At 40.4% G+C, this 11,888-nt stretch overlaps 1 protein-coding gene across 2 annotated transcripts in view; it reads right to left on the bottom strand.

Annotated features, from left to right (window-relative positions):
• The window catches only part of Bmp2k (BMP2 inducible kinase), a 104,679-nt gene that overhangs the window by 50,360 nt on the left and 42,431 nt on the right, over positions 1-11,888 (bottom strand). For both annotated transcript variants that reach the window (XM_021210741.2, XM_029545532.1), the window contains exons 5-7: positions 11,638-11,759; positions 9,395-9,476; positions 4,802-4,934 (exon numbers count right to left, since the gene is read on the bottom strand). In XM_021210741.2, coding sequence (XP_021066400.1) covers positions 4,802-4,934; positions 9,395-9,476; positions 11,638-11,759 — 337 coding nt within the window. The remainder of the gene's footprint in view (positions 1-4,801; positions 4,935-9,394; positions 9,477-11,637; positions 11,760-11,888) is intronic.

Below are 11,888 nucleotides of genomic sequence, written 5' to 3'. Positions count from 1 at the left end.
AGAGAGAGAGAGAGAGAGAGAGAGAGAGAGAGAGAGAGAGAGAGAGAGAGAGAAATATACGGCACACCTTCAGGAGAGTTACTACAAAGCTATAGGTTGTGCCCTGAAGCACCTATAGAGATGTGCAGGCAGAGTACACCCGCAGGACCAAGTGTGACACAAAGTCACAGTTGTAATGGTGGCTGTTCAGCGGGAGGCCCGCAGCAGGGAAGGGTAGGCAACCACACTTATTCACAAGCTCCCACCAGAACTCAGAGGAGGTACTTCTCCACTGACTTTCGAAGCGAGTACTGCATTTAAACCCTCCCCCCACTGACTCCCTTTCAGTCATTCCTTCTTCAATCATTTGTGCGTGAGCCTCCGAGACAGATGGAGGTACCTAATGTTCTATAGCAAATAAGCAACCTCAGGTGTACCTGAGTCTGATGGGCGGGATCCACACCTTTTACTAACCCCTGCTACACATCTGTATGTCCATGACCCACTTTAAGAGACAGAAGCTGACGGGGAAGTAAGCAGGCCCTGTCCATCTTCATAACTACCCAGGTAAGGTAGGGTAAGGATAAGGCTGAGGTAAGGTAACGATTAAAAGGAGGTAGGGTTAGGTGTAGGTATAAAGTTGGGGGTAGGGCAGGGGTAGGCATAGGGGTAAAGGTAGTGGTAGGGTTTGGGCTTGGGGAGGAGTAAGGGTTGGGGTAAGGGTAGGGTAGAGGTAGGGGTAGGGATAGTTTTTAGGTAAGCGTAAGGGTAAAGGTAAGAGTTAGGCTTAGGGTTTGGGTTATGGTAAGAGTAAGGGATAGGGCTCGGGCTAGTGTTAGGGTAAGAATAAGGGTTAAGGGAGGAATAGGGGTTGGAGTTACTAGTGTTTCTCATTCTCTGTTGTTGGCCATCTTTTCAACTCTTAGATTCAAAAATAAAAGTGCTCACTCCCCACTCTCACAGCAACAGCATCTGTGTTTAACAGAAATCAATGAAGATTGCTGCTTTTAAGGAAAGTCTACAGGAAATTAAGATAAGACTAATAAAAACAGCTTTATCAAGAATACACAGTCACAACCCCTCCTTCTGGATTACTGCTAACAGGAGTATATCCAATACCTACATAACCACAAAACTACACAGCTTTAGAAATCTGGCTATTACCTCATGATTAATTAATTCAAACATTCTGAGTGACATCAAATGGATATAAATAGTATTAGTACTACAATTAATTATGTAAAAGCATATGTACTGAATAAATAAAACAGCACTGAAAACTTTGAAATTCAAGAAGCATGAAAGCCCAGCTACACAACACTCAGTTTTCTGAAGGCAGGACTCAGTTTAAAGCAATGAAAACATGAACTGCCTTTTATAAACACAGAGACAACTAAATGTGACAATGAAAAGCAGGCATGGCTTATGTGAAAGATATAAACAACAGAATTCAAAGAATTCAAATAGTTTTTAGCATTACATTATAAGTAAGTATATGCTGGTTTTTCAAACTCTGTACTTTATTACAGCATTTTAAAAATAACATCTATAAAATTTTGACGAGGTAAACTATTAGGATTTACACTATTGACTGGTGTATCTGTGGGTTTGTGAGCATGTACTGTGGAGTTCAGGGGTCAACTCTGAGGACTCAGTTCTCTCCTTCCATGGAGGCTCCTGCACATAGCTCGGGCAGCACTGAACCTGCTCAGCAAGCACTGTTACCCACTGGGCCATCTCACTGGCCTGCTTTAAAATCCATGGGTGGATTATAATTCCAAATGTACTTGAATGCTTTTAGTTTATTTGATACTTTTCATTTCTGGCACAATCAAATGGATAGCAGAAACTAAAATCCTCATATTTATGGTCAAATAAAAGAAGCATATGGTACACAGTAAACTAGCAATTAATTAAACTCTAATTGAACCTAAAATTATCAACAGTATTATCATGTTTACCACAGCACTACACAAACACATTCCCACACACATATGGGTGTCACACATAAACACAGAGAAACTCAGTAATACTTAGGAATAAAATCACTTTTCAATGCATGAGCTGCTCCGTTTCCCACACAGAACTGGTCAATGAGAACATTTTGAGCCTTCAGACACTTCAAGACTCCTACAAAGCTGTACATTCAACTATTACTAAAACATTATACTTAGCAAGAAAACAGCTATAGCTACAATAATAGATAAAATTGTCTGCAACAAAATATTAAAACTCAATTAGCCAGAGAACATAGCAACTAAAGTCCATATTCTAATCTTTGAGCATTATGACTAATAGGGATTACTTTATGCTTCTATTGTTCTACATTTTTGAGAACATTATATAAGAGAGAGAAGGTTAAGAGTTTAGTATTTATTCAAATATACATGGAATTATGTCGGCTGATTTTAAAACCATTCTACAAAATAGTACACTAAAATAGAACTCCTGTTAAAAAGATAAGGCTGGAGCAATGTCATTAGAGACTGACAAGCCTAACTGTGGGTACCTAGGACAATGACTGCCCAGACAGGCAGCTGCAATTTGACTTGGTGCTGGCACAGATCAGGAAACACACACAAGCAATGCCGCCAGGGGCTTAGCCACGGAGATTCACGTCGAGAGCTCGCACCATCACACAGGTATGAAGAGCTACAGAACGGACATGGAGCTCTCTAGAAACAAAACCCTAAGGACAAGTGCAGAGAGTGAGTGGAGTCCTGAAGAACTACGCATCACAGTACTTCCACGAGTGCTCATGTCCTGCATCCCTGAGTCCTCCTGTAGTGATGAATCTGCCATGTCAAGGACCCCACTGCCTCAGCCCCACAAGTGGCAAAGCTGTCCTCAGGCGAGGCTCGGAGGGATGGCACAGCTTCCTCAGGGGTGTCTAGGAAACGTGCACTGTGGCTTTTGCTCACTGCCCCTGGACCAGTGCTTAAGGCAATGAAGACAGCCTCCATGTTCTTGGAGTCAGAGGCTTCTCCTCCAGAGTCCAGACCACTGGGTCCTAGTTTTCCCTATGGATGTCTGGCTTCTTCATTTCTTTCTTACCCCACTCAGGATTCCAGGACCAAGTCATGCAAGAACACAGCACACAAGCACACACAGACACACAGACACACACGCTCACACACACATACACACACGCTCACACACACACGCACACACACACACACTCTCACACACACACACACATACACGCACACATGCACACACACACACGCATTACATGCTCTCATAATTAAGTGTTCACACTGGCAGTGCAAAGCAAAGCTTCACCTGTCTCCTTTTCCCACTTCTCCATTATTCGGACTCCCCTGGTCGAGGAAATCCATTCTGGGTGACACAAAATACTTCGTGTATCAAGGTGATATAATTCCCCAAATTCCAGTATCTTTGAGCAAATCTGTACCATAGAAATTCTGTGCTTTCAAAGTTTCCAAGTCACACTGAATCATTTATGTCCCTTTCTCTTGGACACCATGACCAGTATTTTCCTGTGGAGCCCTTCTCTTTGGTTTACAGAAGGCCATGCATTAGGATCACTGGCCACTTCTCAAATACACATCAAGAATGAACCCAGAGCCATGTGCCTCCTAGGCCAGCATTCTACCTCTAAGCCATCTGCACCCGGCCCGTGGCTTTATTGAGACAATCTTCTTATTGTAACTCAGAGTGACCAGGACCTCGCTGTGTTCTCCTGCTTCTGCCTCCCATCGCTACAATTGCAGTATTTGCCACAACACCCAAGCCAGATGGGCAGAGTTAAAGGCAGAAAGGTTTATGTCACTGGGCCCTACGTTTTATAACTCCTGGGGTTGGCCACCTACATTTTCTATATTCTAGGCATATGATTAAATCCATGCCTATTTTCTTTCAGTGTATATTTTATTCTTTACATTTAAATATTTTATTTATGTGAAGTTTTAACAGAAAAAAATGGAAGACTGAGCTCTATCATTGTTCACAAATGGCTAAGAAAATGATCTATTTCCAACTATTTTCTTTGCTAAATTTAAATGCTATCTTTATCATATGTATACTCTGTTCTGTGCCACAGAGGCTGCAAGTGGGTGTTTAACGTGCAGAAAAGAAAGCTGCAGTGCTAAGGACGCTTTAATCAGAGCAGAGGGAGCTGTGTGAGTACTGCCCCAACAGCTTTCACTGTCTAACAGCTGCCCCTCCCCTCAGAGATCATTCTCGGATATTTTACAATCTACATGTGCAAAATGTTAAATTATAGTCTCTTTGTAAAAGGCAGCAAAGGCCATTAAGAAGGAAAGGAGAAGCCAGGCGTGGTGGCACATGCCTTTAATCCCAGCACTTGGGAGGCAGAGGCAGACGGATTAATGAGTTCGAGGCCAGCCTGGTCTACAGAGTGAGTTCCAGGACAGCCAGGGCTACACAGAGAAACCCTGTCTCCAAAAACTTTAAAAAAAAAAAAAAAAAAAAAAAAAAAGGTAAGGTAAGGAGATCTGATTATTTATTAACTACATGGATATCTGTTTTCAAAAATACAAAACCTGAACAACTAGGTTATTATAAGCATCCCCAGTAATTCTGGCTGCCTTAATAATGTCATTGCTGCCATGTGCTACAAAAATTTTATCTAGGAGGTTAAGAATATTCTTGTACTCATCAGTAATTAGATTGTTTTCTTCTCTATAGAGGTAATATAGCCATTTTTAAAAATATCTTTACTATAGTTTATAAAATTATATGAAATAAAAAATGTAGATTTAAGGAAGAACATAAACAGCAGACCCTAAAGTACAGTATCTGAAAAAAACAATATTAATCCATCTTTCTGAATACTTACTAATCAAGCAATGCACGTTGTGGGAGTAGCGAGAATTGTCTGGGATGGTGAAGCTGCCATCACAGATTGCAACCTGACTCTCACCAAAAGGAAGAGTGAAGAAACAAAGTTTATACAGTAAACATCCCAGGGCCTGCAAAACAAAGACATGGGAACATTGTTAGTGCTCAGCATCTGACCACAGAACACAAAACAGCCAAGAGCCGTGCTGGAACTGGACCTAAGTGGCAGCCCACTCGCTTAAATCCCCAAGGCCGGGCAGAGCAGAGCTGGAACTGGACCTTAGTGGCAGCCCACTCGCTTAAATCCCCAAGGCCGNCCCACTCGCTTAAATCCCCAAGGCCGGGCAGAGCAGAGCTGGAACTGGACCTTAGTGGCAGCCCACTCGCTTAAATCCCCAAGGCCGGGCAGAGCTGAGCTGGAACTGGACCTAAGTGGCAGCCCACTCGCTTAAATCCCCAAGGCCAGGCAGAGCCGTGCTGGAACTGGACCTAAGTGGCAGCCCACTCGCTTAAATCCCCAAGGCCGGGCAGAGCAGGGCCCTCAGCACCAGCAACAAGAAACCTGAAGCTACCAGGCCACGTCACACCAACAAGGTCGACCTTCCTACTTTAGGTCAAATTATTACTTAACCAAGTAAAATGTTGAATGTTTTTTAAAAGTATTTAGTATGATCTTTCTCTGCTGCACCTGTGATCACTTAGATAAGCTGCTCTCTGTATCATGGGTAAGGAAAATAAGCCAGGCTGGTTCCTTTTGGATGAAACAGTATCTACTTGGTACTGTCCTAATTAGCACTGCCAACTTGACACAGCTACATCTGAGAAGATGTCTCCATCAGATGCCCTCAGGCAGTATATGGAGGCATTTTCATAATTAGTGATTGACTTGGGAGGGCCCAGCCCACAGTGGTTGGGGACACTCTGGGGCTAGGGGTGCTGCGTGACATAAGAAAGCAGGCTGAGCAAGCCATGGGTAGCAAGCCAAGAGGCAGCATTCCCTTATGGTCTCAGTTTCAGTTCCTGCCTCTAGATCTCTGCCCTGGCTTCCCTAAGTGATGGACATATAAGCTGTAAGATAAAATAAACCCTTTCCTCCACAAAGTTGCTTTTGGTCATGGCGCCCATCACAGCAATAGTGACCCCAATTAAAGGAAACATAAGGCTGATTTAAATCAAATTATCTTAAAACTTACTCTAAAACATGAGAGTGATGCCCAGGGCTCATGAGGCGGAAAGAGAAGAGGGGCCTTCAAATTGCTCTCTGGCCTCCACACATACACACAGGTAAAAAAACAAGTTAGGTGCAATTAAAAAAAATTAGCTCTCTGGAGCTAGAGAAATCATTCAACAATTCACATGTGCGGCTCTTGCAGAAGACCTGAGTTCAGTTCCAGCATCCATGTCAGAAGCTCACAACCACCTCTATCTCCAGCTCCACAAGTCGGATACCTTGTCTGGCCTCCACAGGCACTAGCACACACATAGGACTGTATGCACGTGTGTGTGCGCACACACACACACACACACACACACACACACACACACACACTATCATTAAAATTACTTCTACTTCCATATATAATACTAAACATTTTTCTATACTAATCAGTAGCATCAAAAAAGAAGGTCTCTGCAGGCTAAACTTGCATGAGTTTATAAAATAAACCTCACAGCATCAATAAGTCACTTATTGACATGAAGATAAAACATTCTAAAGGACAAGTTTTTCTAGAAAAGTAGCATAGTGTATTTACAGCTAGGCCACCACAGTTCAAACTGTGACATCATTTAAAAAAAGAGAGAAAGAAAGAAAGGATTTTTGGTTCACAAAATTATCACTTTGACAAAAGATAACACTTCAAGCCACAAGGGTAAGGGGCATTTCCAACTTAAATAAGTTATCCAGCAGTTAGCATACAGCTGCATCGGCATTATGGCTGATACTAGCTAATTAGCAGATAAGCTTTCTGCTCTTACATTTCCCACATATGTATTTCACCATCTGCAACTTACAAGTATTTTTATAATGTCTATGAACACTATAATATACAGAAACCTTTGTAAGTACAATACTAATTATAAAATAATATTTTCAATGATAATACTCTTGTAGTGAAGACATTTCAATGCTCTAGAAATTCCAAACCTTTACTTGAAAAATCGATATGCTATTATATGATTACTAAAATGGTAATGATACTAACTAGAAATATCCAATCGATGTGGTTAAAACGGTAATGATAACTGGTTTTCTATGGGGAAGATAAAACAAGAAACTGAACATGAGATCCCCATTCAACGACTGTAAAAATACTAGTGAAGGAATAATATTTACATTAAATTACATCTTTCTACTATCCAGACACCCTTCAATACAAATGAGACCTGCATTTCCGCCAATTTTATCCTGCCAATCAAATCTTGGACATTTTCCACGGTTTAGAGTAAATGTGAGTGTCCACACATAATTTGGCAATGCCAGCTTACTTTAAAAGGAGACTGTGGGCTCCTAGGGTGGAGTTTCAGATGTGCAGTGCTTTCTAGTATACTGCTCCCCACGCCCCCCAAAAAAGGAATGGTGGGAATAAAGAGTGAAGGACTTTGCACTGTATAAGCACAGTACACTCATCTTAGTCACTTGACACAATGCGAACTTCGTAAGAAAAAGAAGAATCGAGCAGGCTGGTTTTGAAGGCCATCATCATGCTCAATTTTCCTCATGAAAAGTTAATGGAGCGTTTCTACTCAGCATCCTAGATGTCAGAATAAAAATAACCTACAAGGGAAACTCTCAAGGGAAAAACATTTTTGCCAAAATATAAAATGTTATAGGACTACTTCACCTGAACACTGCGATTCTTTTAATTGGCATATTTTCTTGAAACAGAACCAGAAAATACAAGTGTTGATCAAACTGAGCAGACTCACACCTGGAATGTAGTGGTTTTCTGTTCCATCTGCGCTAAGCAACAAGCGTCAGACACTTGTCATGGACATGAAGACAGACACTATGTTGACTTTTTTTTCTTTTAAAGCTTTATGTACTTATTTACACATATACTAGCCCTTGTTTTAAAAGTGATAAATGAAGAACAGTCCCATACTTTGCAGTAAGATACTAGAAAATCACTTTGTGCTTCAGGAAAAAACAGAAACACCCATTGGTTTCAAAGAAGCAGTGAAGCCCGACTCTGCCCTGCTGAGTTGCTGAAACCGCTCAGGTGCTATGGAATAGAGAGGAGCCACACAGGCCAGAAAAGATCGCTACAGTCACTTCCTGTAATAATTCCACTTTATAGATTAATTTTCAACCCAATCTGCTTTCTGTATCATACATAACCATCAACATTTCTATAAGTTATCAAATTTATCCAATGTTAATGCCAAGGACAGGAAATTTAACTGAATCATAGGGACTGGCACAATGTCAAAATAATTAAAATGAATTTTCTTCCAATTTGGTTTAATCTTACATAGTTTAAAACTCAACTACCCTAAGAATCACTGACCCAAAAAATGAATAAATGAGTAAATGGATGAATACATAAATGTGTTGCAATAAGCAGATGAGAAGATCCCAAACACCTGGCCGCCTTGCAAGTCTTCCTTGGACTCTCCGAGGCTTCCCAGACCCGGGGTGGGTGGGGCAGCAGGCTAGGGGAGCCAGCAAGCAGACAAGCACTGGCTGACACTTACACACGTGGAGCAGCAAGGTGACTCAGGCAGGGAAGCTCTCACTGCTAACCCTGGACATCTGCTTGGAATCCAAGTTCTAAGGAGAAAACCAACCTCTAAAAGTTATCCTGAGACCTCCACTCACATGCTGTGACAAGTGGCCTTACACACAAAATAGTTTTTTGTTTTTTGGGTTTTTTTGGTTTTTTGAGACAGGGTTTCTCTGTATAGCCCTGACTATCCTGGAACTCACTCTGTAGACCAGGCTGGTAATTTTTTAATTAAATGAAAAAAAACAAAACTATCTCTTTTGTAAGTTCTGCAATTATTTTTTTTTTAAAAATGTACTCTAATAATATGCTCATGCAAATGCAACCAACAGTAATTGTTTAATGCATTCAGAGTTTAAGATAGTTTCTTAGACTATTAAATACAATACAAAATGTATTTTACTTATAAGTTTGAAAGAGATGTGAGAATGTAAGCAGGTTTTTTCCTATACATTAATACTATCTATTGGTTTAATTAAATCCAGGTAAAAATATACTAAATAAGGACCTTCAATAAAGAGTAGTTAACGACATGTTTAGAATTAGAAAAAGTATATTGTGTTAGTTTCCATTCAAGAAGTCTTAAAATATCCCAGAAAGTTACAGTGCAATTGCTTAACAATTCTATCCAGATATATTGCCATCAGCCAAAATTCCACTCATTCAAAACCAAGAAGTGTGAGCATACACCTGGAACCTAAACCCTAAAAACGGCTGTGGTGGCAGCTCCACGACCTACACCTGTCTCCTCTCTTCAGCATTCCCCTGAGTGAGATGCTGACTGAAGGGAGGAGGCCTCTGGGAAGCAGGAGCAGAGCAAGCAGCTCCACTCAGGCAGCTACAACCCAGCACAGCCTTGAGCTTACCCAGATGTCAGCCTTGGTGGTGATCGGTTTCCCTCCGTAAAGGTTGATCATTTCTGGGGCTCTGTATGACAGAGTCGTGTATCTGGCAACAGGAATTAAACAAAGGAGATACATTCAAAACCAAGAAGACAGGTAAGACAGGCTTCTCTAAAACACAACCTAAAAGGCTTTTTGGGTTCAGAAATATATAGAAATGATACTGTTTTTAAAATCTATCAAGAATTAAATGAAACAAAGTATCCACAGACACATTTATTCAGCAACTGCAACAGTATCTCTAATTATATAAAAGTTGAATTTCTTTATTAATAAAAACTTAAATGACAATCTATTGGAAATAATTTCTGTTGACTTACATGAAATAATTCAGTTAACTATAACAGCCTCCTTATCAAAATATTTTCACATATTAAAAGTAGAACTGTATGCTCAAAATTTAACTTCATCTCTTTCCTCAGGAGTTTGGTTTATAGATGCTAGTGGACCCAGTCACACACAGTAGTAAATGTTCTGAGTTTTTATAATTCTCTTAAAAGTTATCTTGTTACCGTAACTCAATTATACACATTATGTACAGTTCTAATATGAATACCAACCTAAGTTCTTTGGAATTGAAAGACACTGTAAATCAATATTCATTAACAACAACAACAACAACAACAAAAAAACCCAAATCTACTAGGAACAGATATTTTTAATCAAGTTGTGTTCAAATCTCATAGCAGAAATACTAAGAGTATAAATAGACAACCCTTATCATAGCAAAATCTTTTTTAGTGTTTATTTTACAAGGAGAATTTAATCAAGCATCCTAACACCTTACTTTTCCCACCCTACTCTTACAGGCGAGACGTGTAAATGTGTTACTGCAAAGGAACCAGAACAGAAGCTTCACAACGGCAGAACTTTGATCATTAGATCCCCAAACCAAAACCAGAGCGGGCCCTGAATGGGTGCTTGGGAACGCAAGAATCAGACCATCAGCTCCTAAGCTGAGCCACAGAGGATGGGAACGCTTCATGAGCTAACCTCACCATACTCCAATCATCACAAAAAAATTTAGCTGGACCTAGTTACATCCCACAATGCACTGAGCCTTAACTATATCCCTCAATGCAACAGATGACACCTCTAGCAGATCAGAGATCCATCCCAGAGACCTCGAGCAGCCACTAGAAAGACTCAGCCACAAGAGCTTTTAATGACATGAACTCTAAGAAGCCAACATACAGTGTTTCTATTCGCGTGTGCTACAGGACATGTATGTATGTTTGCTGAGGGTCTGTTCTTGCAGAATCTGGTAAGTTGTTCTAAGCTGTTTTCTAGGTAGAAATACAGTCGATAATATACGTTACTATTGCCTATGTAACCGCCTTATACAAGTGGGTCAGACACCAGCTCTCTGAGCAGCTCCTCGTCCTGAGAGCCTATGATGAAGGAGACTACCGAGAAGACCCTATTCCGACAGACTGCTGTCAACTGTGTCACTTCAGGAAGTACTCTAAGGCAGTTTGTTCCATTTTCTAAAGCTAACGCCAGAAAAGTTAGGTTCTTACAAGTACATGTGATTTTTCTCCAGAAAGCTTTGTTCTACCACTGAAAGCACGATGACTTCATGCAGGCTTGGCATTTACACTCTTCCTATGTAGTCTCTGGTACATGTAACACTCACACTCTTAACAACAGCTAACATGTTTCAGGCAGTTTACATTTCAAAAGCACCCACTGTCCCATTTCAGGAAACACAAGACACTATGCTCAACTCAAATGTCACTTAAGGAGACAGAAAGGTGACTCCGTGGCTAAGAACACTTCTTGCTCTTGCAGAAGACCAGGGTTCAGTTCCCAGAACCAACATGGCGGCTCACAGCCATCTCTAAGTCCAGTTCCAGAGGCTCCAATGCCTTCTGACCTCCACAGGCCCTGCATGCATGCATGCACACATGCAAAACATTCAAACTCATATCAAAAGTAATCTTTTTAAATCGCTTAAATTTCTCTTAATGGTTCTATTAGCCACTATAGCTTTTTCTACATGCTTCATTATTAATTTTACCACACAGAAAAAAAAAATCATTCATGGTATTTATCGGCTATTAGACTATCTATTCATATATTAATGTTTTCATTTTGAAGGAGTCTACAAGTGGAATAATATAAAATTTATATTAATATAGCTAGCTACAGACTCAAAGTTAATCAAAATGCCTATGAGACAAAATGAAATACATATAAAAACTTACTTCTTAATTTCTTCTTCTACTACATTAACTCCATCTTTTTGAGGATTGAGAAATTTATTAGTGGCACTGCCAAAGTCACAAAGCACATAATTTCCAGCATCATTTAGCAAAATATTTTCTACCTTAAGAGAAGAAAATCAATGATTACTATTTTCAAAGTGAAAGTTGTCTGTTTTTTAACCTGCTGGGATCAGGTGCTAGGTACATATATATGCAACACACACACACACACACACACACACACACACACA

Source organism: Mus pahari, chromosome 13 (genome assembly GCF_900095145.1).
Source record: "Mus pahari chromosome 13, PAHARI_EIJ_v1.1, whole genome shotgun sequence".
Taxonomy (NCBI): domain Eukaryota; kingdom Metazoa; phylum Chordata; class Mammalia; order Rodentia; family Muridae; genus Mus; species Mus pahari.
This window is presented reverse-complemented; position numbering and strand designations above follow the sequence as displayed.